We start from the raw sequence: 26,211 nt of genomic DNA on the forward strand, positions 1-26,211 counted from the left end.
CCCCCCTGCAAAGGGTGTGAACTTCCCATGGCTCCACCCTAGTGTGCAGGTCATCTGAGGTTCTTACAGGGAGCCATTCCCACCTGGATCTCGCATTCCCCTCTCTACCAACACGGCACATGTATACGTATGTAACAAACCTGCACATTGTGCACATGTACCCTAAAACTTAAAGTAAAATAATAAAAAAAAAGAAGTATATCTAACTGCTGTCAGAATAAGGATAAGGATAAGGTCAAAGACCTATCTTAACTGCTTCCTGCTGTCAGGGGGTGCTGTTTGGGGAAAATGTCAGTCAAGAGTTTTCTTAGAGGCCTATCTAAGGGTTCCCAGCAGAAGGGACCATTGTCCAAGCCTCCAGTCACATGATTGCATGACCGTTTGGAGTTTCATGCCCTGAAGGCAAGAAGAGACAAACGGTTATTAGAAAACATTTATCAAAACAGAACAAGGGGAGGGGTAAGGATGGCTCAAAAATCCCGAGGCCTTTTACCAGTTTGCATAGGGAGAGACAGACCAAAAGCCCGACTGGTAAAAAAACTTTACCCTTTTGTCACCATGTTGGCCTTCTGCATTCCCTTCTCCTGAGCCCAATCCTAAGCCCAATCCTAAATTTACAGCTTGCGAAATTAACTTTTCCCAGTTTGGAGGATGCATCTGAAGGGAGTGTCCCGTAGTACTGAGACACAATTACCTATCTGTGAAGAGAGGACAGAGGAGGAGAAAGGGAAAAACAAAGGCATTTTTTCAAAGGAGTCCCAGGGGTTCAGGGTGCATTCAAAAGCAATACAGACTGAAGATTAATGCCTTTCCATCTAGAAAAAGGGGAGCAGGCATCCCTTGTTTCCTTCTCTTCCTAGCAGATACCTGGGGTACATGAGGGAGAGAGGGAAGAGCATCCTTTTCCCCTCTTCTGTCCTTGCATTCCTGAGTCCTGGTGACCTTGGCACATGCTGGCATGGGTGCCAAAGTGGCTTGCACCCATGACACAGGGAGGGGCTAGAGAATAGGAATTATCCACTCTCACCTATGTCTCTATCCCACCTACTATCAGTAGCTTTGGAATTCCCTAGACCTCATTTATGCTACAGATACTAGCATGACCTTTATCCATGAAATAGGAGACTTGGCTTAATTGGCAGGGATTAGCCATGCTTACCTGCACTCTGCCTTTTAACCTCTGTTGTCATCTTCATCTGGATCCTTTAGATCCAATTTTCCTTCCTAGGGCTTTGACCCAAAACTTAGAATTGAGTTTTGGACAAAAATGTGTCTTGGGGAGGAGTTGCATGGACTCCTTAACATAAGCCAGCTGCTAAGGTGAAAATGTGGAACTGAGTCTTCCTCCAACAAGGAAGAGAAAAGGATGTCTTGTGACACATCCAGATAACTGATAGCTACAGTTATGCTTGCTAGGATTTGGGTGCATGGTGCACCCTTGGAGCTAACATGGTTAGCTCCCTTGGTTTTACTTTCCCAAAAAAGGAAACCTCCAAGTGGTGAGCATTCTATTTATTCCCATCACCTGGCAGGATTTGCAGGATAATTGCTCAGAACTGAGTATTGATCCAGATTTTTACATTGCCCATCCCTCTTGTTCTTTCTGAACTGCAGCTGGAAGTTGATGGTTGGTTCACAGGAACAAGGAGGGTTACTCTAAAATGTAGGTGAAAACTTAAAAACAATTAAAGACAAATGTACGATAAGTTTTGAAACACAATTTCTCTCTCTCCAGTCCTCATTTTTGTCAAAAAAAAGAACCCACAAATCATCATCAAAGGACTGACTCATTTGCAAAACAGATTTTAGTCTTATACTTGTCCTGATTATTTGAATGAAGTGCAGCAAGAGTAACTATTTCCACACACCTTTGGATTGGCTTTGATGAAACTCTGTTCCACAAGGAATCTCAAATAAGACCTTTTAAAGCCAAGCCCAGCCATAGGTTTGTATCCTCAAATATCTGTGAGTTGGGTAATCCTGTCCTCTTAAGGTCCCAAGATAAACTTGGAGCTCCTGGACCTGTTAGAAAGTGATATTCTTTACTGACCACCAGTCAGGAACCCTGTACAGGGACTGTCTAGGCAAGTTTCTCCCCAAGGGGCTTTTATCAGCTCTGCAAGTTGAACTTGGCCTCTTAAAGAGAAACATACCCTTCCAGTCAAAGCCTTGATAAAACAACCAGTTTCTACAGTTGTGTCCTGTTGCAAAAGAAAAATGGATTCTTATTGCACTGTTGCAAATGATGATATTGCCATAAGTTAAGAATACTCACAGATAGTTTCCAAATTCTGGAGAAGCCAGGGAGAGAGAGAGACAAATATGCTCCAAATTTTGTTCACAGGAATATACCTTACTCAATTATTAAAGGCTGTATATAGTTCCAAATGAATACCCTTGACTCTGAAAAACAAAACAAAGATCAGCAATATTTCAATCAAAAGTCAAAAAGATTGCTTCAGCTTTCTGAGTTCAGTCAATTTAGTTATTGATTTGCTTGATATTCTTGAACATTTCAGCTCCTCATAAGTCCTGTACATTTTTCCTTTATTCCAATATTAAAATCAACAAAGTTATCAGAAACTTGTATTTGAGAGCATCTGTCAAAATTCTATAGCTTATTATAAGCCATCTTTTGAAAAGGATTAAAACCAGATAACAATCATCTGTGAACAACAAATTTTCATGGTAGTTACAGCTGGATGTAGGGTCCGTCCTGCAGACCCTGACCCAATGACAGATGAATAAAGTACACTGACACAGATATTTTCCCTGTCAGTCCAGCTAACAACCCGGGCCCCTCACAGACACCAAAGAAGGTGCTATAAAGAGTAGCAGCCGCAGCCCCGTTCAGCCAGTGAAGTTTGCATTTATTCAGTATAGATTAAATGACAAAGGTCTTGAGTAAAAACCACTAGAGGGTAATTGAACTGATTGCCGACCCCACCCCCCCCCACCCTCAGTAGAGAGCAATTATGCATCCCTGGTTGATCAAAGGTTGGTCTTAGGACTGCGTGAGTAAACAAGCTATTTAGATAAACTACATTCCTTTGTATCTACTTTAAACTATTTACTTAAGGTAAGGATTAGGCTGCCTTCAGCCTGATCTATTACTGGAGCTTATGCAAACCCTCTGGCCTTCCAAGAAGGTTTGTTTCTATTTCTATAACTATTTTAAAAATATTTCCCATCAGCCTGACTGAACTCCCACAGTTGGAAACACAATTGACAAAAAAGTTTGGTTATCTCTGTGGCTTACAATGACATCATAACAACCTTAATTATAATTGACGCATGTAATCAGACATTAGAATTTTAGAAATCCCATATAATTTTGGAACATATGTTAGCTTTATTCACAAAAATATAACCTAAGGAAGATTGAACATCATTTTGGCAATCTCATGTACCTAAACATGTCAAATAATCTTGTTTACCTTTCTCTTCTGGACACTCCAAGCACCCTCTGGAGCCTCGGAAAATCCAGGTGTCAAGAAAGACAATTTTGAAGCTGAAGTTTGATTTTGGGAAGCCTGTTAAATATGGTAGCAGTTTAAAACACTTGATGTTATGAAATAGAATTCCAGATCACTGTAAGTTATTTATTTTTTTTTTTTTGGCAAAATGATGACTCAAAAATTTTAAAGTAGCAGAAACCTTTTATAACCTTTTACAAATTTTGCCAAAGAGCAGATGAGTGACTTAAGAAATCCTTGTTGTGCTTTTATTTCAATTTCTGATTTACAGGAAAACCATAATACCCTTTTGAATTTAGTCAGTATGTTCACACAGAGAACCTCTTCCACAAGATTAATTTCCACAATCTTTCCACTGCTTGTTTTGAACCTTCAGCTATATCTTATGTGACTGAATACAATCCTTTAACCCTGAGCAAAAATTTACATTTCTATGCCTTTATTATAACCTTTTACTAAAAACACATTTTACTGTTCTTGCGCACTTTGCATGTAAATCTATTCTCAGTAGTTTCAATTACATGTTATAAAGGTAACTCCTAGCAATTTTAAATTTAATGCAAAACCTGGTAAGTTGTTTTAATTGTGTGCTAGGTGCAGCCAAGGTTTGACTCCTTCCAGCATAATTAAGGGTGTGGTTAGTTCAATTTTTCCCCATGTCTTACTAATTGTGAAACTGGCAAGTCAGATAGTTCTCAAAACCCCAAAGCAGTTTATATCCTCAAAACATTTAGGAAGCCTAGTACCTAACCTGCATAATTTAGTCCACCTATTTACATTTTGATGACATCTGCTTTTTACCAATAATTTTTAAGGCTGTTTTTATTTCTCAAAGATTAAAGTCATGTGAACTAAAAGGTACCACAGCTTTTAACTTTCCTTTAAAAAATATTTGATCCAAGCACTTGTCTTCCTTTAGGCCAGTTAATTAGACCTCTTATTACAGACGTCACATACACAACACATGCTACACAGAGGTAGGAGAAAACCCAGTCCCCATAAGATCCTTTTTCACAACTAAAAATTTAGAGAATATAAACAGGGATTTTTTTCTTTTTTTATCATTCCTAGCCTAGTAAAATGTCTTCTAAATGAAAAAAAAAAAGAAAGAAAGAAAAAGAAAAAAAAACTAGCTTAAAAGTTAACTGCTGACTGATAGGGTGGAAAAGAAAAAAGAATGCCTCGGGGAAGAACCTCTTATTCTTATTCAAATGGTGCCTCCACCAGGGAGAGAAGCTTAATTACTGTCCATGGAGTTGAAGCCCTTGGCCAGGGAAGGGGAAGATGTGAATGCTCGGCATTCCCCAGGCCCAGCTGGAAGAGGAGGGGGAGCAAGGATCCCCTGCTCACCTGTCCATTCCAAAAAAAGGAAGGAAAAGACCATGGAATGGCCCCTGACACCTGGTAACAATGAGGGTGGGGGCACAGTTTCTCCTACCCTCAGAAGACCAAGGATGAAAAGGCTTAGAAGCAACAGTGAGAGGTTTTGAGTGCCCATTTTACTCACCGCTTCTCAAGACCCACGTTGGGTGCCAAAGCTGTTGTAGGACTTTCTCCTTAGTTCAGCTAAGAGCCAGGTCCTGGTCACATGATCATGAGATATTAAGTTTGCAGACACTTTGAAGGTTGAGAATAATGGAATTTATTAGGCAAAAAAAGGAAAAAGGAAAACAGGGACTTTCCACAAACCCAGAGTCCTGCTAGTGTGCTTCCCCCCTCACAGATTGAATCCTGGGTGCCACACCCCAGAACAGTAGAGAGAGGCCAGGCTTTTCCTCACTGCAAAGGGCATGAACTTCCCATGGCTCCACCACAGTGCACAGGCTGCCAGAGGTTCTTCCCACCTGGCTATCTGAATAAAATTCAAACTTTATATTTATGACTCTGTAGCTTATGTGTTTTCCCAATCTCATGATGGCTTTTCCCAACCAAAATTTCAAATAGCTTCGGTTTTTTGGTTTTTGTTTTTTTGTTTTTTTTTTGGTTTTTTTGGTTCTGTCCTATCATCACTGTTAAAATAAAATAAACCTTACTTTTTCATTGAAGAATAGTTCTTTTTGCAAAACATTCGTTTGAGATAGTATAAACCTGGCTTAATATTTTAGAGTGTCAGCTCAGCTGTCAAATTTAAAAGCCAGCTATGTCATTCCCTAATGCTGTATTCTTCAGTGAGTGACTTAAGATGTCTGTACTTTTAGTATTTTCATCTATAAAATGGGGGCAATGCCATTTTAAAGGTTTCTTTTAATATTTAAATGACAGAGTTAATTTACTGGCCTAGAACATAATAGTTGCTGAATCAATGTTAGCAATTGAATTCTTTTTATAAAAGATTGGTAGAAATGGATACAGGAGAGTTTAACACTTAAAATCTCTTGTTATATCCAGATATTGGTCTTTGGAGTAGGTTATTTAAAAGAAGTTTCTAGTTATACTTTTTGTTGGTAAATTATTTTAGTGCTTGCTACAGAATTTGTGGGTTGTAAAATAGGAAAATTTTTTTCTTTTTTTTAAATTAACACTTGATTGTTTGGGTAACTCCCAGGAAATAACTGTAATGTTAGTGTGTTGTTCTATGTGCTTTATCTTCTATTAGTCTGCAAAGTTTGTATACTATAAACAAGCAAGTACAAGGAGTTAATGCTCCACATATTTCTTTTTCTCGCATAGTTAATAGTGAATGATCAGTCAGTTTTTTGCCTAAATTTTATCCTTATAACAAAGTATCATACAAATTAGTTTTATTGGGTCACATTTATATGATTGCTTTCAAGATTTAAGAGTTAAATGACTTTAGCTTGTAAATTTAAAAAAACTCCCAAAATACATATTTGCATTTTACTAGAACTCTGGACTAGACAATTATAAGCCTCAAAAGGATTTCTATATTTTGAATTTGGTACATTTCTGTTTTTAATTATTAAAATCCAAGGATATTTTAGCTTCACAGTTTTTTTTAAGACTATTTACAGCCACTGTCTCTTTTTTTGCTAAAAACAATTCTACAGAACATTAGAAAGCTGGATAATTAATATAATCACTTTATAGGTGAGAAAACAAGAGACACAAAATAGAATTGAGTGACTTATTCTCTCCAAAAATAAAATAATATTATTGTAAATAAATCCAGGACTAGGGTTTATCTTCCCAATTTAAAGTCTTCATACTTTTTAGTTGTACCAATAAGCAGAGTTGCATTCTGGTTACATAACTTTTCTCTTCCAAAATCTCTAGTATGAGTCATTTAGCCAGAATTTGAAGAAGTCCTCATTTTCAGTAAGTGTGCACAGAAAAGTCATCAGGCATAACTAACTGCTATCACAGTCATTTTTAAATGGATGTTTGAAAGAAACAACTTTGATACCATAACAGAAAACATTACAGAAGCAGAAAACAGTATTTTATTTGATGAGTTTAACAGTGTCTCAACTAATAAATTGGCTGTCATCCTTGCCCAGTGTGAAGATAAGGAGTATAAGGCCATGTAGATGCCCACCTTGGTATGCCAATTTGCAATTACCCCATGACAGAGCACACAGTTTTACTATGATTGATGAAACATTTTAGAAGGAAAGAACTTAAATGGAAGAATTTTATTAGGTTTTGAAATGACATTGCTAACATAGTGCTAGGGGAAAAATAAACATAAAAACATTTTAAGTAGATAGTAGGAACGCAACCTAATCTAAGCTGCCTACAGTGCCCTTGCTATTTTCACTTACTTTTGCCTCATATATGGGGATGTAAACAACTTAATTCTAAGGTTATTGTGTGACCTTTTCTGCTTTGTACTTTGATCAGAAATCGTGTCTGAAATAAAAATGAGATAACTCTAAGACTTCAATGCTTATCATAAAAGGCTGTTATTAAACATAAACACAGTAACTGCATACTCTGAGCTAGAAAAGCACTACAGTGATAAATAAATGTACATTTTACAATAATAGCACGATCACTCTGATCTTGAACATTCATTGAACATTCATTTTCAAGTTGGACAAAAGTTTTTGAATCAGTCTCCTTTGCTCTTAAGTATTCATATCTTAAATTATATAGCAATTTTACCATCCCATATTGGGTCAGATCACTGTTCCAGAAAATAAGGCATCATGTATTTTTCCAGGTTCTGAACTGTTAGTTAAATCATCTTCACACAGTTCAGCGTACCTAACCAGTGGTATAAGACTGCAAAACTGATAGAGGAAAGCAACTTCTAACTGACCCTTTAGGCAATTATTGTAGGACTGGAAGCCTGATATTTGATTACACTCAGTGTCATTTTCAATTTAAATAGCTATAAATTACTCACATTTTTTGAATAGCAACAATCTTTAAATCAATGAACTCATCTAAGAATTGAAGAAATTTCCATAGGTTTATTGTATGCCTAATAAACACTGTTTCTTCACATGCTTTAGTTATTTCTTGGGGCCTTGATTTTTACCATATATACATTTATTTTCATCTTATTTTATGAAGAAATCATGTAAAATTGTCACAAGACTAATGATGTGAGATCTGGTAGACATAAATGATAATATTTCTGTAGCATGCTTTAAGATAAAAGCATATTTGTCCTAAAATATCAACAAATGTAATATTTGATTTGGAGAGTATAAAACTTAAGAATTCAAGATTTATTTTCCATGGTCTCAAATTAGACTTCAAATATACACATCCAATTAGATGTTTCCATCTTGCTAAGGAGACTTAAAGAGACATAGAAAGACAATGTTGGCAGCATGCTGGGCGTGAGAATACTCCAGTCTAGGCAGGGTCTCTTCAGCTCCTTTCTGGGCTCAGAGAAGTTTGGGATCAGGTAGGCAAAGCAGACAGGTATCAAAGAAGCAAAGAGGTGTTGGGGCAAAGGGAATGTGGATTTTGGATTACTTATTATGCATGCATAGCCTCTGTGTTGCAATGTGAACACCACGAAGATTTGTATCTATAAAAGAATCCTATGCCAGATCTTAAACAACTTGTCGATAATAGATGTTTGACATATTTATACCTGGGTGAAATCAAGAAAGCTTACTCTTGTGGTCACCTCATTGAACAAGAATTTATTGTTCATCTTCTATGTGCCAGGTAATTTCCAGCAATTTCTGAAAATACAAATATCAGTAAATTATGATCTTTTTTCCTTGAGAATCTCATGGTTTAAAACAGAGGGCAGATTTATGGAGAGTTCCTCAGCTTATAATAAAATATGAAAAGATTTCATACACACAATAGCTTTGCACAGTAAGTTTTCATAAGAAAAGGCGAACTTCCATGAACATTTTTCTCGAGTAGATTGGCACCCTATTTTATACTAATCCATTTGTTGCTTGCTTAGTTTTGTGTAGCCATAGAATTTAACTATATCCTCACTATTAGTGCATTTTATTTTGTACATTGTGAGATATCTGTCAGATTTGAAAGAGTATTACCTGAAGATGAAAAAAAATCACTGAAGTTAAATTCTGTATTCTTTTCTCTAAGCAAATAAAAACTATTTTCATCTCTATATATAAAACAAAATACATGAATGATATTTCACTATATTTTTGAAGAATAATTGATGACTTATGGAAAATATCAAAAGAAAAAGATGTTATCCTAACATCATCAATATAAAGTTTCAGCTTGGATGGGGGAGACAGGGGAGAGAGGCAAGGAAAGGTGTCTTCAACCTAGGTCAGCAGGAGGAAGGGTGAAATCATGGTGTGGATAGAAAGAACACGAGAGCCAAAATGGCTGCCATCTTCACAGATAAAGGCATATATGAGTAGGCTAAAGCTTACCATATTTATTGTAGGAGAATATTTGGAGAGGTAAATGGAAATGTCTAGTAGCTATTGAGTTAAATTGCAGGAGAAATCATAGGTGGAGGAAAAAATATGTAGGAGTGTCCGCAGTGGCAGTAGTTGAACACAGAATAATGAATGTGATTACTAAGGAGAAGGACAAAAGACTGCAAACTGAGGCATATTTGGAGCACATTAAATGTTGATTTAATTATAGCCTGGAAGGCCGGGCCCGGTGGCTCATGCCTGTAATCCCAATACTTTGGGAGACTGAGGTGGGTGGGTCACCTGAGGTCAGGAGTTCGAGACCAGCCTGACCAACATGGTGAAACTCTGTCTCTACTAAAAAATACAAAACTAGCCAGGCATGATGGCGCATGCCTGTAATCCCAGTTACTTGGGAGGCTGAAGCAGGAGAATCGTTTGAACCTGGGAGGAGCGGGTTGCAGTGAGCTGAGATCTTGCCATTGCACTCCAGCCTGGGCAACAGGAGCAAAACTCCATCCAAAAGAAAAAAAAAAGAATTACATCCTGGAATCCTCCCCATATTCTGATTCTCAAGCCATGTACCATGATGCAGGACTGCTCTTTAACAGAGAAGGGAACAAAAGTTCTACGTGCGGCAAAGCTGCATCCACCCAGAAAGGGCATCTTTTTCTAAGTCATACAATGGTGCCATTTAAGAACATCAGGGTTACATGTGACCCTGATGTCCTGCTGCAAGACTGTTGTGAAGGCCATTAAAAATATTATCTGACACCTGGCATACAGTAGGTCATTATCAAATGGTCATATTTGCATTATCATATTGCATAATCACTTTCTTAGAAAATGAAACTTTACTAAACAGAACTAAACAGAATCAAACAGAACTAAACAGAACTTAACAGAATCAAGTGACTTGAGCGGATGGCTTCTTGTTCAAACTGTGTTTCATGACCCATTAGGAGGCCATACAGTCAAAGTAGCAGATCATTACCAGCACTTTAAAACATACTGAAGTACTCATGCCTGTAATCCCAGCACTTTGGGAGGTCGAGGTGGGCGGATCACGAGGTCAAGAGACCGAGACCAACCTGGCCAACATGGTGAAACCCCGTCTCTACTGAAAATACAAAAATTAGCTGGGTAAGGTGGCGTGCACCTGAGTCCCAGCTACTCAGGAGGCTGAGGCAGGAGAATCGCTTGAACCCATGAGTCAGAGGTTGGCACCCAGTTACTCAAGAGGCTGAGGCAGGAGAATCACTTGAACCCAGGAGGCGGAGGTTGCAGTGAGCCAAGATCGCACAACTGCACTTCAGCCTGGTGACAGTGAGACTCCTTCAAAAACTGAAGTACATAGAGTCATAAAAAATAGAGCACACACAATAGCTGATGGAAAGATAAATATTTTGATGAAAAAAGTTACTCTATTTATGAATAATTATGGGTGCATAAAATGTATTTCTTACTATAGATTTGTCTTAGTTCATTTTGACTGCTATAACAAAAATACCATACCTGGATATCTTGTAAACAACAAAAATTCATTGCTCACAGTTGCAGAAGCTGTAAAGTCTACGATCAAAGCACTGCAGATTCATTGTCTGGTGAGGACCTGCTTTTTGGTGCCTTCTTGCTGTATCCTTGCAGGGTGGAAGGGGTAAATGAGTTCTCTGGAGCCTCTTTTGTAAGGGCACTAATTCCATTCACCTGGAAAAGTTCCTAATTCCTAATACCATCACCTTGGTGGTTAGGATTTCAACATACAAATTTGGGGGTGGGAAAATACAAGCAGCAGTCCATTGCAAGGTTACTTTAAAAAAAAAATTGCAAAACATTAAGAAGCACACAGTAAAGTGGAAGAGTTAAAACAATATATCCAATTTCCTCGTAACTCCATGTCTTACTCACAGTTAGCTTTGTCATGTATATGATCTGAGACACAGGATAATTATGTTAAGTCACTCAATAAGAGTGTCGGGGCTATAATTATTGTTTCAAGATCCACAAATCAGATTCATTGTCAAATTTATGGTATATTCTAAAGGCCTATTGTTATCAGAAATCTAATTTAAATGTTTATTGTTTGTGTGATAATTTTAGATACTAGATATTTACAAACATATATAAAATCATAAAGTGCCATGTATACAGGTATGGTTTTAAAATCAGATTAGTTTTTGCATAATTTAATAATTTTAGAAAAACCATGATATAAACAGATTTTTTAAAGCCACACTTTTATTTCTGTAAAATACTTAATACAATGATATGCCTTTATGTAAGCATTTTTCTTAAAAGATGCCAGAGATACTTTAACTCATCAATAAGCAATAAGGGATGGGATTCATTTTGTGTTTTTTGGGGTGTTTCACTTCTTAAACTGCAGATATTATCTACTGTTAATGAGTATTCTTCAAAATGTTATTTTGAATGGCTGTACCTTTTTAGCTTATTCAAAATATTTGTATTGGGCATTTAGGCTTTGACATATTCTTTATATTACATTACTTCTGTGGATATTCTTGTATATAACTTTTGACAGATCTCTGAAAGAAGGTTCATGGGAAAATATATGGCCACCTTTGGTGATCTTGATGTAAAAGTGTCTATCCTTGAGAGAGAAGGATATGTGAATGCTCTGATTATACTGACTCTGGTTCAATATACTTTTATTGACAGTTTTAAGAAAGTAAAATGTTAAGATAAATGAGTCCAGACCAATAAAATACAAGGAAACACAAACTGAATTTCATTACTTCTATAAGGTGCTTGCTATTAAAAAAGAAAACAAGATTATGAGATCAGGCAGTCCACCAGTCCATGCAATGTTCTGACATTTTGCCTAGGAGGTAAACACACACACACAGGTCAGACTGGAGACACGACTAACTGAAGATGTTAAGGATGATATGAATGTGTTTTTGCTATTTCAGCCCAATGACTGAGTCTGGTTTAAAAACTATTGGCCTGGCAAATGGTGGTATTGAGTGTGTGATGGTGTCATAACCAATTTGCCTACTTATTAATCACTGCTTAAAAAACTGATTGTAATTTCTAAATATACTTTGCCAATTTTATAGCTGATAATTGGGCTTTCATTTTCTATTTTAATTTTAGTTTCTTTGATTATTAGAAAAGATAAATATTTATGTAGAGCAATGAGCTATTTCTGTTTTCTTCTATGAATTACATAAAGGCATACCTCAGAGATATTGTAAATTTGGTTCTGACTAGTGCCATAAAGCGAGTATCACAATAAAGTAAGTCACACAATATTTTTAGTTTCCCAGTGCACTTAAGTTATGTTTACATTACATTATACAGTAGTGTGTAGTAGCATTATGCCTAAAGAAAACGATGTATGTACTTTAATTTAAAATACTTTATTGCTGAAAAATGCCACCAATTATCTGAACCTTCAGCAAGTCATAAACATGTTGCTGGTGGAAGGTCTTGCCTTGATGTTGGCTGCTGATGGATCAGGGTGGTGGTTGCCAAAGATTGTGGTAACTGTGACAATTTCTTAAAACAAGACAATGAAATTTTCCACTTGGATTGACTCTTTCTGTCAAAAAAGATTTCCCTGTAGCATGCAATGCTATTTGATAGCATTTTACCCATGGAATATCTTTTAAAATTGGAGTCCGTCCTCTCAAACCCTGCTGTTGCTTCATCAACTAAGTTTATGAAATATTCGAAATCCTTTTTTGTCATTTCAACAGTGTTCACAGCATTTTCACCAGAAATAGATTTCATCTCAGGAAAAAAAGTAACTTTCTTTGCTTATCCATAAGAAGCAACTTCTCATCCATTAAAGTTCTATCATGAGATTGCAGCAATTCAGTCACATCTCAGGCTGCACTTCTAGTTCTCTTGATATTTCCACCACACCTGCAGTTACTTCCTCCACTGAAGTCTTGAACCCCTCCAAGTCATCTATGAGGGCTGGAATCAACTTCTTTCAAACTACTGTTAATGTTGATATCTTCACCTCCTCCCATGATTCACAAATGTTCTTAATGACATCTAGAATGGTGAATCATTTCCAGAATTTCAATTTACTTGTCCAGATCCATCAGAGGAATCATTATCTATGGCAGCTACAACCTTATAAAAGTGCATTTCTTAAATAATAGAACTTAAAAGTGAAAATTAGTCCTTGATTCCTGAGCTGCAGAATGGATGTTATTTGCAGGAATGAAAACAACCTTCATTTTCTGGGACATCTTCATCAGAGCTCTTGGATGACCAGATGGACTGACAATGAGCAGTAATATTTTGAAAGGAATCTTGTTTTCTGAGAAGTAGGCCCACTGTTTTATTTTTTTAACAATGGGCTTAACGTATTTGGTAAACCATGCTGTAAACGGATGTGCTGTCATACAAGCATTGTTTCTTTATAGAGCACAAGCAGAGTAGATTTAGCATAATTCTAAAGGCTCCAGGATATTTGGAATGGTAAATGAGCACTGGCATCAACTTAAAATCAACAGCTGCATCAGTCCCTAACAAGAGCATCAGCCTGTGCTTTGAAGCTTTGGAGCCAGGCATTGACTTCTCCTCTCTAGCTATGAAAGTCTTATAGGGCATCTTCTTCCAATAGAAGGCTGTTTCATCTACACTGAAAATCTATTGTTTCCTGTAGCCACTTTTAACAATTATCTTAGCCAGATTTCTGGATAACTTGCTGCAACTTCTGCATCAGCACCTCCTGCCTCTTCTTGCACTTTTATATTATGGAGACAGCTTCTTTCCTTAAACCTCATGAACCGACCTCTGCTAGCTTTCAAATTTTCTTCCGCAACTTCCTCACCTCCTTCAGCCGTTAAAGAATTGACGGGAGTTACAGTCTTATTCTGGATTAGACTTTGTCTTAAGGAAATGTTGTGGCTGGTTTGATCTTCTATGTAGACAACTAAAACTTTCACCATATCAACAATAAGGCTATTTCGCTTTCTTAGCATTTGTATGTTCCCTGGAGTGGCACTTTTAATTTCCTTCAAGAGCTTTTCCTCTGCATTCACAACTTGGCTGTTTGCTGCAAGAGGCCTAGGGTTTGGGTTGTCTCAGCTTTTGACATGCCTTTCCTCACTGTGCTTAATTATCTCTAGCTTTTGATTTAAAGTGACATAAATGCAACTCTTCCTTTCACTTGAGCACTTACTTAGAAACCATTGTAGGGTTATTAACTGGCCTAATTTTGGTATTGTTGTGTCTCAGAAAATAAGGAGGGCTGAGCGATGGAGAGACTGAGAAACAGCCGGTATGTTCAGCAGTCAGAACACGCAACATTTATCAATTAAGTTTGCCGTCTTATATGGCTGTGGTTCATGGCACCCCAAAACAATTACAATCATAATATCAAAGAACACTAATCACATATTACAATAACTAGTATAGTGATCATGAAAAAGTCTGAAGTATTGTGAGAATTGCCAAAATATGACACAGACATGAAGTGAGCACGTGCTTTTGGAAAAATGATGCCAATGGACTTGATTTACACAGAGCTGAAACAAACCATGAAATTGCAATGTCTGCAAAGCGCATAAAGTGAGGCTTAGTAAGACAAGGTATGCCTGTACTCATTTCTGTTTTCTGAAGGACACAATGCTTCCATTTTGACTTCTTTTTCTTCTTTGTCTCATTATTTACAAGGGTTTTTATTTCTTTATTGTTGTTTTCTCAAACATTAGGTAATTTTAATTTTATGATATTGATATCTAATTCAATTCTCTGTTGTCAACAATATTACATTATATTATTTATTGTGACAAAGTATTTGAGCAACCTGGTTTTGCAAAATAGATTTTAAAAATGGGGAAGAAAATGAACAGATTGAGAGATTTGCAAAATGAGTGTTAGGCTCTTGCCTTACCAAAAATTAAAAGCTAACATAGACTTGAACACTAGACAAATACTGTTTTTCACATAGTAATCAGTATGATAGCAAGATTAACTTGTTGACTCATAGAGGAGTAAACTATGTGTTTGTTGCCATTTCTTGCTTAGATGTAATCAGAGTCAAATCTCTATGAATGACTAATAAAATGTGCAAGGCTAGGTGCAGTTGACATAACCAATGTAGGTTTCCAGAAGGGATATCATCTAGGTATGGGACATGTATCTGACAGAGCTTAAACTGAATGCTGGGAAAGTTATGTAAGTTTACAGTGCTATACCAAGAAGCAAAGGAGAAAGAAGTGATATCCTAGTTTATATTAAAAAAATGAAGACAAAGTCCTGCTAATTTTTGTGTTTCAGCAATATCTAAATGCAATAACTAATAACTAATACCTAATGTCATTCCTAAATGCAATAAATATGGAGGTCAAGGTTATAATCACAAATTATGGAAGGAGCGTATCATCCTGATGCTATATGCTGTTGGATACCAAAGGTAATTCGAAGTCGTATTAGAATATAATCTGGAAAAAGACTAGAGTCAATCATTATTACATAGTAAAGAAAGTACAATGTATGTATGTAAATAAATGCATACACTTTTAGTAAGTATAGATTAGATAGGTTTTTTCCAAAATGTTTTATTGCATTGATGATGTGTCTTAAAATTTATGGCATCTTAAAATCAAGGAAACAAGGTCTCATTCATAAGTAAACCTGTCTGACAGTGATGAGGGTGTGGAAAAACTCATCAACATAAGAGAGACTTCAGAAACTGTTCTAAGTAAATTAGTGTATTTTGAATATAAAAAAATAACATTTTACATCAGGAAAAAAATGAATACGCAAAAATAATGATGAAAAAACTTACTCATCTTAGGAAAATAGTTAGATTTCAACTTCACATTTTACACTGAAGTAAACTGCATATTATTTTAGAGATTTTATTGTAGGAAAAAAAACAAAGGCAATACAAAAGTATTGTTAAACATTTTTATAATGTTAGGAGTGTGAATGGTTTATAAATGGGATACAAGGTCATAAACAAGAAAGGAAAAGAATGCAAGACATGATTACAAAAAGATCTCTGTAGCTTGGGAAGCAAACAAGGAAATAAAACAAACTGTGCCACAAATAAAGTTAAAAACAATTTTCAGTTTAACATTTATGTCGTATCAGTGAGAGGCAATAGTTGATAATTGTTAAAAGGCTCTTGCAAATCTACAAGAAAATTAATAATGCCCAAGCAAAAGATATGAAGAGCCAGATAACAAAAGCAAGAACACAAAAAAAAGTCATGTAAATATACAAGAGGGTTCTGTACTCAGTAATATTTCAATATATAATCTCAACATGATTATAGAAATGAGATCTTACATTTTGTCTATCAAATTGAAATTGAATGCAAAGAAATTGAGAAATATGCACATCTCACACATTACTAAATATCTACACATTTCCTGAAGATTAGTTTGGCCATGCTGATCAAAGTTTCATGATTTAGAATAATATTTATGTTGTTTTTGTTAAGTAGCCATTACTACATTGAAAAAACTTTTCTCCTATCTGATGAATTTTATTAATTACATTTTTGATATCTATTGACATAGGCACAAATTTTTTAGTAAGTTGGGTGTATCAGATTCATAAAAAGGAAAATTAAAATATTTAGCTATTATTGCACGTTTGTCTAGTTCCCTTTGAATGTCATGTAATTTGTTTCTTTATAGCTTTTAAGCTAAAATGTTGTGTTTAAGTTCTATATTTCTAACTACAATTTTTTAATAAACTGAACTTTTAGTGGTATAATGTGCTTCTATGTCTTTTAACAACTTTAATCTTAAATTCTACTTTAATATTATGTGCCATCCCTATTTTCTTTGTTGAAATTTTCAAGGTTGTTTCCATTTAAAATTTAAATATGCTTATTGTTAACAAAATATAATTGGATTTTGTTTGCAGCCTAATCTGACATGCTGTCTCTTATGGGGAAATGCATGTCTTCCTCATTTAGTGTAACAGTTGATATACTTGATTGCTATTCTTATTCCATCAAAATTATTTAATGATAGCTAATTTGTTTTTACTCAGAGTTTTGTTTTTTCTCTTATATTAGATTTTGTAGGCTTACTTTATCTCTTTATTCCCTGTTTTTTAAATTCAATTGTGAATTTTCAGTACATTTCTCATTCCAGATACTTATAACAAATTCCACATTTTTGTCCTTTACTAAAATTAGATAACGAGTCTTCTCTTTTCCAGTGTGTTTTACTTGCCCGCTGTGCTCCACTCTCACCCTAACTAACGTAATATGAACCCTACTAGGTGCAGACTATTTATTTACTTATTATTTATCTATTTATTTATTTTCTGAAATGGAGTTTTGCTCTTGTTTCCCAGGCTGGAGTGCAATGGCGTGACCTTGACTCACTGCAACCTCCACCTCCCAGGTTCAAGGGATTCTCCTGCCTCAGCCTCCCAAGTAGCTGGGATTACAGGCATGTGCCACCATGCCCAGCTAATTTTGTATTTTTAGTAGAGACGGGGTTTCACCATGTTGGCCAGGCTAGTTTCAAACTCCTGACCTCAGATGATTGCCTGTCTTGGCCTCCCAATGTGCTGGGATTACAGGCCTGAGCAACCTCGCCTGGCCAGTGCAGACTATTTATTAGTTTCTCCTTTCAACATGTATCCTATGAGAGTCCTAATTAGCACTTGTGTTATGTGTTCATGATCACACAGTCATCATCTATTTGAATTTATGTATTGCAGAGCTTATTGTCCACCATTTTTACCTCTCCGTCTAATCTTCCCCTATATAAATTCTGTCTCCTGAATTCATTGGTATTTGGTTAGAATACTGTCTTGAATATTTTCTTCACACACAGTGCATGATTGATCTACTCTCTGAATCCATGTATTTCTATAAATGTCTTTCATCCTGTTCAGAGAACGGTTTCTTTAGCAGGTTAAAGAATTATAAAGACACACTCATTTTATCTCAGTGACATACGTGTTACTCTATCGTCTTTCAGTGATTTTAGCAAGAATCTGATACTATTCTAATAGTTTTTCCTTTGTGAACTAGCAGCGGTTTTTTTTGCAACTGACAGCTTGTAAGATTTTTCTACCAATGATTTAATTTTCCCCATTGAATATGCATTACTTCAATGATTAGAAACAAAATTCAATAAAACTAGCTCCTCAAAAACAACTTCATAGCCATCATGTAAGTCTCAGAGATACTATAAGAGCATTACTCATCTTTACTGTACCATTGATTGATAGATACAATGGAATGACAAAGTTTTAGAGTCTTTGATAGTTTGAAAAAAATGTGTCTGAATTTTCCATATCTCCAATGGGCAAGATAAGTGGTTTCCAATATGTACAAACATAAGATTGTTTCATTTCATTTACCTTCTCTACTGATACTTCATTTTGTTTGTTTTTCTAATATGTGTATATTAATAGTTCTGACAAAGAGGACAAAAAATTATAACAATTTAAACGGGAACATTTTCTTAAGTGCTACATTTCCCTCAGAAAATAAGTAAGTATAAACAGAAACAGAGACCATTCTGTACAAGTATTGTTTGTTTTTTTTCCTGGCTTATACATACTTTTCAAAGTCTGACTCATAGTCAAAGGGACATTTTTCCTTCAAAAAAATTTTGAAATGAGCCTGTAGTTTCAAACACTTTAAAAATTCATTCCCAATGAAGATACTGAAAATAATAATAAATACCCAACACAAACATTTTATTATTGTATAACTCTGCTTTATTTACCTTTATAATTGTAACACTTTCATTTGATGAATTTTACATTTCCTTTAATAAATTGAACTTGAGTTCATGGTCAAGGAAATGTGAGTTTACACTATGGGCTTTATAAGTCTATTACTTTTCTTGACTGATTGAATCCATTCTAGATTCATTGTAGTTCTTTTTTTTCTTTCCTTTCTGGTGATCTTTTCTTCCTCCTTATCTCTTTACCTGTATTTTTACCTTGGTATTCACAAAATAAATACAAACCACAGAAAGTCCATAATTGAGAAGGATAATGATGATCTTTTAAAGTTCCTTATAGTACTGATATGGAAAGAGAATTCCCAGTGCTGTTGAAAACAAACGAGCCCAGCAGCTGTATTGGGGAAAAAGAGGAAAAAAAAAAAAATCTTTCTATATTACTCCACCTTTGACACAGAGGGCCTGTTTCACGAGGAATCACACAATGGTTATAGTCATTTTAGTGTTCAAATTTACGGAGCAACACTGGCAATCACATCCAGAGGGAAAATGTGTACAGGAGTGATGCTGCTGTTAAAGTTCCATAGATTTCAAGTTGTTATAATCAATTTGAGCCCGGCCAATAATATCTCAAGTGATAAAAAAAGAAAGAGATGATTTTTTTTTTATTTTTCTCCATCTTTGGTCAATAGATTAAAAAGTGAAATATAAACTAACATCTTGTTAAGATTCTGGAATACCAGTGTGTTATAAAGCAAATAAACTTCTGTCCTATTATACAAAGAAGGTAACATAATCATATGGTTTGTGGTCAAAAATGTTTCATTACTAGGGGACTCAATATCACTCTTGAATTTGGAGAATTATATGCTCACTCTTTATGTCTTATTAAGAAGTACACTTTATCTTGTTAAGATTCTGGAATACCAGTGTGTTATAAAGCAAATAAACTTCTGTGCTATTATACAAAGAAGGTAACATAATCATATGGTTTGTGGTCAAAAATGTTTCATTACTAGGGGACTCAATATCACTCTTGAATTTGGAGAATTATATGCTCACTCTTTATGTCTTATTAAGAAGTACACTTTATGATAAAGTACACTTCACTCTTCAACGCTAAAAAATAACTTGGTCTTTGGAGTCAGACAGTCTTAAGCATAAAAACTGTGTCTACCAGATTCTCTTTCTACGCTAGCATGATTTAACCCATCTGAGCTTTAGTTTCCTCTGAAGTAAAATGAAGACAATATCAATCATTGCATTGTTGCAACAATTAAGTAAAATAAAATGCACCACTTAACAGAATGCTTGAAATACGTGTTTTCCCTGAAATAATTCTTTCAAACTATTGGGTATAAATCTTGCTAATCTACTTGTTGATATAACTCCAAAACAACTAAATGAGTAGCTAAACATCAACAACAGAAACAAAATGCCAACAAATATTTTGAAAATATATTTTAGACATATGCATCTGTTTATTATTTTAACCCCCCGTGTAGTTTACTGGCAAGTTGGGCTGAACCATGTGGAACCCCAAAGGCGTTTTCTGGTAATACTGAAAGCAAAAATATGTGGAGAGGCTTCCTTTGTCATTTTTCTCTACCTTCATATCCTACCCTCAATCCTCTGGACTTTATCACTTGATTGGTAAGAAGAAGCAAACTCAAGGAAGAAGATACAAAGGACAACAAAAAACGGAGGGTGGGGAGGCAAATCAAGAATGCAATAATGCCCATACCCATGCTCTGTAAGCTGAGATGGAGCCTGGTGAGTTAGAAGGAGAGCAAAGGGGTCCATTTAGAGATGAAGTGCAAAGAAAAACAGCAGGCTTGCCCCTTTTCTCAGGAGCTGAGAAATACCATGCTCTTGAATCTGACACATGCCCTGGAAGAGAAGAAGGGGGTCATGAGCTTTCCCCCATGAATAGACAATTCATGACTATATGGCTGACTACGGAACTATTGATACGCCTTCTGAAATGTCCTCAGTTAATTAAGGCACATCAACTTTTTATGTCCAAAAGTGACTCCCCATCTTACCCTGCAAGAATGCTCCTCCTCTGCTTCTCCCTGTCCTGGTAAGTGGATCAATTTACCCACCAGATCCCTCCAAGTCAGAACCTGGATTTCATTTTTGCTGCTCCCCTCTCTTCAGCCAACTCAAATATCCATTCAATCTCCAAGCCCCACTGATATTTTAAGTATTATTTTATTACGAAAAATTTAAAATACAGAAAAGCAAAATATGATATAAAAATTTGCAAGTAGCCATCACCTGTTTAATCCTACCCTCTTTTCTTTATCTTCTCCAAATCACTGACTTGTAACACCTAAATATTTCTGAAATATTCCCTACTTCTTTCTCCTTGATTCTGCTTTGGTTAGTTCCTCAAGTCTTGTAGTGTTCTACCAGAGCTACCTGGGCCTTAGTTTTCTTTATACTTGAAAACGTGTTTTGAAACTCAAATCCGATCCTATTTATCCACTACATAAAATCAGTTGATGGACGTCCTTTACCCACTGGATATAATTCCAAATTCTTGGCCGGTGTTTTCTCGGTTTCAGCCATGCCTACCTGCACAGATTCTTGCCCTGAAGCCGCTATCCTTGTGCCCAGTGTCTGACAGTGCAATCCTCCTCTAAATTATGCTGTTCCTGCAGGCCTCCAGCCATTTAGGTAAACTTTTTCCTTTGCCTGATTGGATTGTGGGGACCCCTTTTGTTTGTCTAAACTCTTGCTTATACTTCATTACCTGACTCCAAACATCACTTCCTTTTCTAATACTTCTCTGTCAATAATCTTCACCTTTTTATCTTGCAAATGACCTAAGGAAGCCATTTTCTTCCAGTTGTCACTGTACTACTAAATACCTCGTTTATTTTTGACACACAGTACAGTCTAATAATTTGGGTGTTGGTACATCTTCTCCAGTAGCTGTGGATACCTTAAAGTCAGGAGCTGTGTGTATGCCTGTGTTCTTGCCATGCTTAACTCAGTGTATCAGAGGTGAACCAGGAAGAATTTTTTCTCAGATAATACCAAATATTTTTCCTTATTAAAATACTTTAATAACATTTTAAAATATATCTCCAATATAATTGTATTTTAAAGAATTTTTCAAGGGACATCTTAATCTAAATAGTTATTTTACAATCTACCAAAATTATAGAGTTAGTTACAGGGATTAGGTAGTATAACTGGTGAATTGATTTGAACATTAGAAATAAGAGTGCCCAAGAAGCAGACTTTTATTTTTCTATATTATACCCATCCAGAGAAACTTTCTCCTTGAAGATTAATTATTATGAAGTTGGACACTGGAAAGTTTAAGGCAATTTAAATAATTCATATTTATATATTACTTCACAAAGATAATTTCTTGCCTATCTCCACAATCTTGAGGGAAGAGAGAGGTTACTTTCAGATAAGTGGTATTTTACCGAACAAGATTTGAGTTGGACCATTAGGGAATTTGTCCATATCATATATCCAGCCCAGAAGATAGGGAGATAGATAAGGAAGTATTTTTCTTTCCAAATTCTTGATAAGAAAGCAAAGAGGTCAAGCGCTCAAAACCATACAGCAGGAAGAGACACAAAAATTAATATCAACTTTTGCTTTTTTCTACCTATTAATGTATTACCCAAGACTAGTAACAATATTTTAGAGTTAAGCAACATATTGGCAAGTTAATCTATTTTTACAAACAGTCAGTTAGGTGATATAAAGTGGTTCATTTTCTTGGACTCCAACCAATACCTCAGACCTCATGAGTTCTTTTTCTCTATATTTTTGCATATCATTTTTGCAGCTATAGCCCACAAGGGATACAATCCTCATCGTCCTCTATATTACCAATAACTGATCTGAGAGCCAATTTCTTTTAAAGTTTAATATAAACTTCTCCCAGTATGCCATGAAGGGAGTCAAATTTAAAGATAAAAATGAAAACTTTTATTTTAATAAAAACTCAATTATATGCTTCTGTGTTAACTTGCCTTTAGAATGTGAACTCTGACAGCAGGGTACAGATCCTGACTTTTTGATTAATTTTTACTTATTTCCCAGTATAGACATATTGACTTTTGGGAACTTGGAAACTCCATAAATATTTGAGTAACTGAATGATTGAATCAACCTAATATGGTTGAACTACTTTGCTTATGTTCAGTTTGTGAGCCACTCTCAGTTAATTTTAAGAAACTAATTTCTATTTTATGCATACATAGACATACATATCTACTTTCTGAGTATATGTAGCCATATAGAGTTGCATCATATATTTATTTATATAAAATAGGCAAATGAAATACATACATGTTAATAAAGTATTAACTCTTCAGCATTTTATAGAAGACCATTCACAATTTATCTTACTTTATTGTCATATTTCAGCAATTATTCTCTCTTTCTCCCACCTCCATATGCTGTGCTTTAGGGGCATTAGACAAGTGCCTGGCCAAATGCTAGATCTGAACAAAGTGTCTTAAATATGCTTTTAAAGTTTTTTAAATTTTAATTTTTTTAAGTGAGTGTGTACTTACTGGTACCACAAGCTATACAACACCAGCTTCTATTGTCTGACTCCTGATGGAATCAAACTTTTACATTACCTGCCTGGCCTACACAAACTTTTGATAACTCAACCTTCTTCGTTCTTTCGTATCTCAAAGTTGTTGGTCTCCAGGAGAAGCTCAAAGTTCTTCCCTTACTGCTCTGCTCTTCTGTCTTCCCAATAATAAATCAGGTCAAATGCTAGAGATTAAAATTCTCGACAGAACTTGAGATTCCCTCTCAACCTGCCAGGAAGGTATCTATGGTAAAGTAAAAAGCGATCTGATGCCACAAAGAAAAAACTCTTAGATATGATGCCTGAGCTCCGTCTGCTCTATTTTTCTCATCAGTTAAAGATAATAATACCTACCTCCTAGAGCTTCTATAAAGCATTGAGCTAATTAATATTTATAAAACATTTGGAATAAATCTTCAACTTTTAGTAATTACTATATGTGAGCAATAGCCAGTATATGAATTAAATGCTACACAACTCACCCTTTAAAAAGAAATTAAGCCTGGTTTGAATAAAATGAAGAGTAAAGATTCAAGCCATTTTTCAAACCTGACTTGTTTTTATGATTCTCCTATGATTTCTCTCTGTGCTCCCCAATTAGGCTTACAATCTTCAGAATATCCCAGTCACTTTTCTGCCTGCACTTTTGTCCAAAATGTTTTATTCCTTTAGTTTCCTTTCTTCTTCTTTTTCTCTCTAACTGATACTTACTTATCCTATATTCTCCAGTTTGAGTCTATCAGTTTTCTAGGGCTGCCATAAAAAATTATGACCAAATTAGTGGCTTAAAATATCAGAAATTTATTCTTTCACAGCTCTGGAGTCTAAAAGTCTAAAATCAAGGTGTCAGCAGAACCATGCTGCTTCAAAAACGTGAAAACGTCTAGGGAAGATTCCTTCCTTGCCTCCTCTAGCTTTTGTGGTTGCCAGCTATCCTTGTCATTCTTTGGTTTGCAGTTACATCTTTCAATCTCTGCCCCTGTCTTCACAAAGCCTTCTCTTCTGTGTCTCTGTGTCCAAATTTCCCTCCTTTTATAAGGATGTCAATAGTTGAATTAGCGCCCACCATAATCGTGTATGACCTTGTTTTTCTTTAATAACGTATCCAAAGGGCCTATTTCAAACAATGTCACATTCATAGACACCTTGGGGTTAGGAATTGAACTATATTTTTTAACCCACAACAGTGTTTCATGTCACTGGAAAATATTCTCCTCCTCCAGACCATTATGATCATCTCTGAGAAGCACATATTTTCCAATCAATTTATTTAACAGATAATATAAATCTGCTTTCTGATGTTTAAAAAGGGTTTATGAACCTTTATCTTCCCTGATAAATTATATTGTAAGAGTATAAAGGTAAAGACTATATTATTTACTTCTTAATTTTTTGTATTGTATACTATTCTGTGGAACAATATAATGCATATAGTTGTAAATAAATGCATTAATGAATACATGAAAAGATTGTGTGCCAAGTAATGCAAATTTTTTCTGTGGAACAATGGATGAAATAAATAGTACATGATAAGAACATGTCAATTTGTAATTTCTGATTTTTCATTTTTCATTTATGTTGTGCTTTTGATGGATTATGAAGAGTACTATAAATTCAAAATGAGCATATATTTGTTGACATGGTTATAATTAGATTGCATGTAAAAACTTGAAAGATATTGCCATATAGATTTAATAGTTATATCTAGTGCTTTTAAAGTAAGAGATCCTATTTTGCTTTGCAACTACAAAGAAGATCTCATATTATAAACAAGAATAAGAAAGTGTGGAATATGGATTCTTCAGTACTAAGGTTTGTAGATATAAACATCGTATACCTTAAACTATTTAACAGTCAATATTCCAAAATACTGATGGAAAATAGTCAAAATTTATGTCAATTATATAAAAATAATCTTTTAAATTCATATGCCAACAGATGATAATGAATGTGGAAATTTAACTCAGTCCTGTGGCGAAAATGCTAATTGCACTAACACAGAAGGAAGTTATTATTGTATGTGTGTACCTGGCTTCAGATCCAGCAGTAACCAAGACAGGTTTATCACTAATGATGGAACCGTCTGTATAGGTAAGTTTGGTTATCTAAGTTAGAATTTGTATGTATCTCTATTGTTTGTTACCTCCAGAGGTCAAACATATTCAAGCCAAATTCTGCCAGACCTTGATTGTATCCTACTTGTTAGGTACTTTCAGAAATTTAATTAATGTCTTTATTTCTCCAGTGTTTTAAAGTCTATGGGATATTTATGCAAGGATACAGGAAAAAGGTTTAATTTTTGAGAGAATAAGTTTGCAAAAATAAACAAATAAAAGAAAGTGAGAGAAATGTTCATGGAGCCATGAGATCTGGTATAGTGGCAAACAACAGAATAAATGTTTATACTTTAGAATAATAAAATACTACAAGAAAATTGTCATTTGCATTAAAAGATACTGATGACTTTGTAAATATGCACTCTGTGATGGGTTCTACGTATTTTTCAGACAATCATCATTTATAAAATAATTGTTCTAGTGGTTTTACCTCTGCTTTGATAAAAGTTAGTCACACTTCAGATATGCATTAAGTTTTTCTGAACACTAGAGTCAGAAAATTATTTATAAAATCATGTAGGGTCACTAAAACGTCCTTTGTAGGGAAAATAATTTCAATGTAATTTTTAAGTGATTGTTCACTTATTGTGGGCCTGAAGGGAGTACCTAGAC

The 26,211-nt window shown here is 35.2% G+C and overlaps 1 protein-coding gene across 1 annotated transcript in view; it reads left to right on the forward strand.

Annotated features, from left to right (window-relative positions):
• ADGRL4 (adhesion G protein-coupled receptor L4) overlaps positions 1 to 26,211 on the forward strand; it is a 118,401-nt gene that overhangs the window by 35,471 nt on the left and 56,719 nt on the right. The window contains exon 3 of the mRNA XM_024234598.3: positions 25,421 to 25,573. Within this exon, the coding sequence (XP_024090366.2) occupies positions 25,421 to 25,573 (153 nt within the window). The remainder of the gene's footprint in view (positions 1 to 25,420; positions 25,574 to 26,211) is intronic.

Source organism: Pongo abelii, chromosome 1, assembly GCF_028885655.2.
Source record: "Pongo abelii isolate AG06213 chromosome 1, NHGRI_mPonAbe1-v2.0_pri, whole genome shotgun sequence".
Lineage (NCBI taxonomy): Eukaryota > Metazoa > Chordata > Mammalia > Primates > Hominidae > Pongo > Pongo abelii.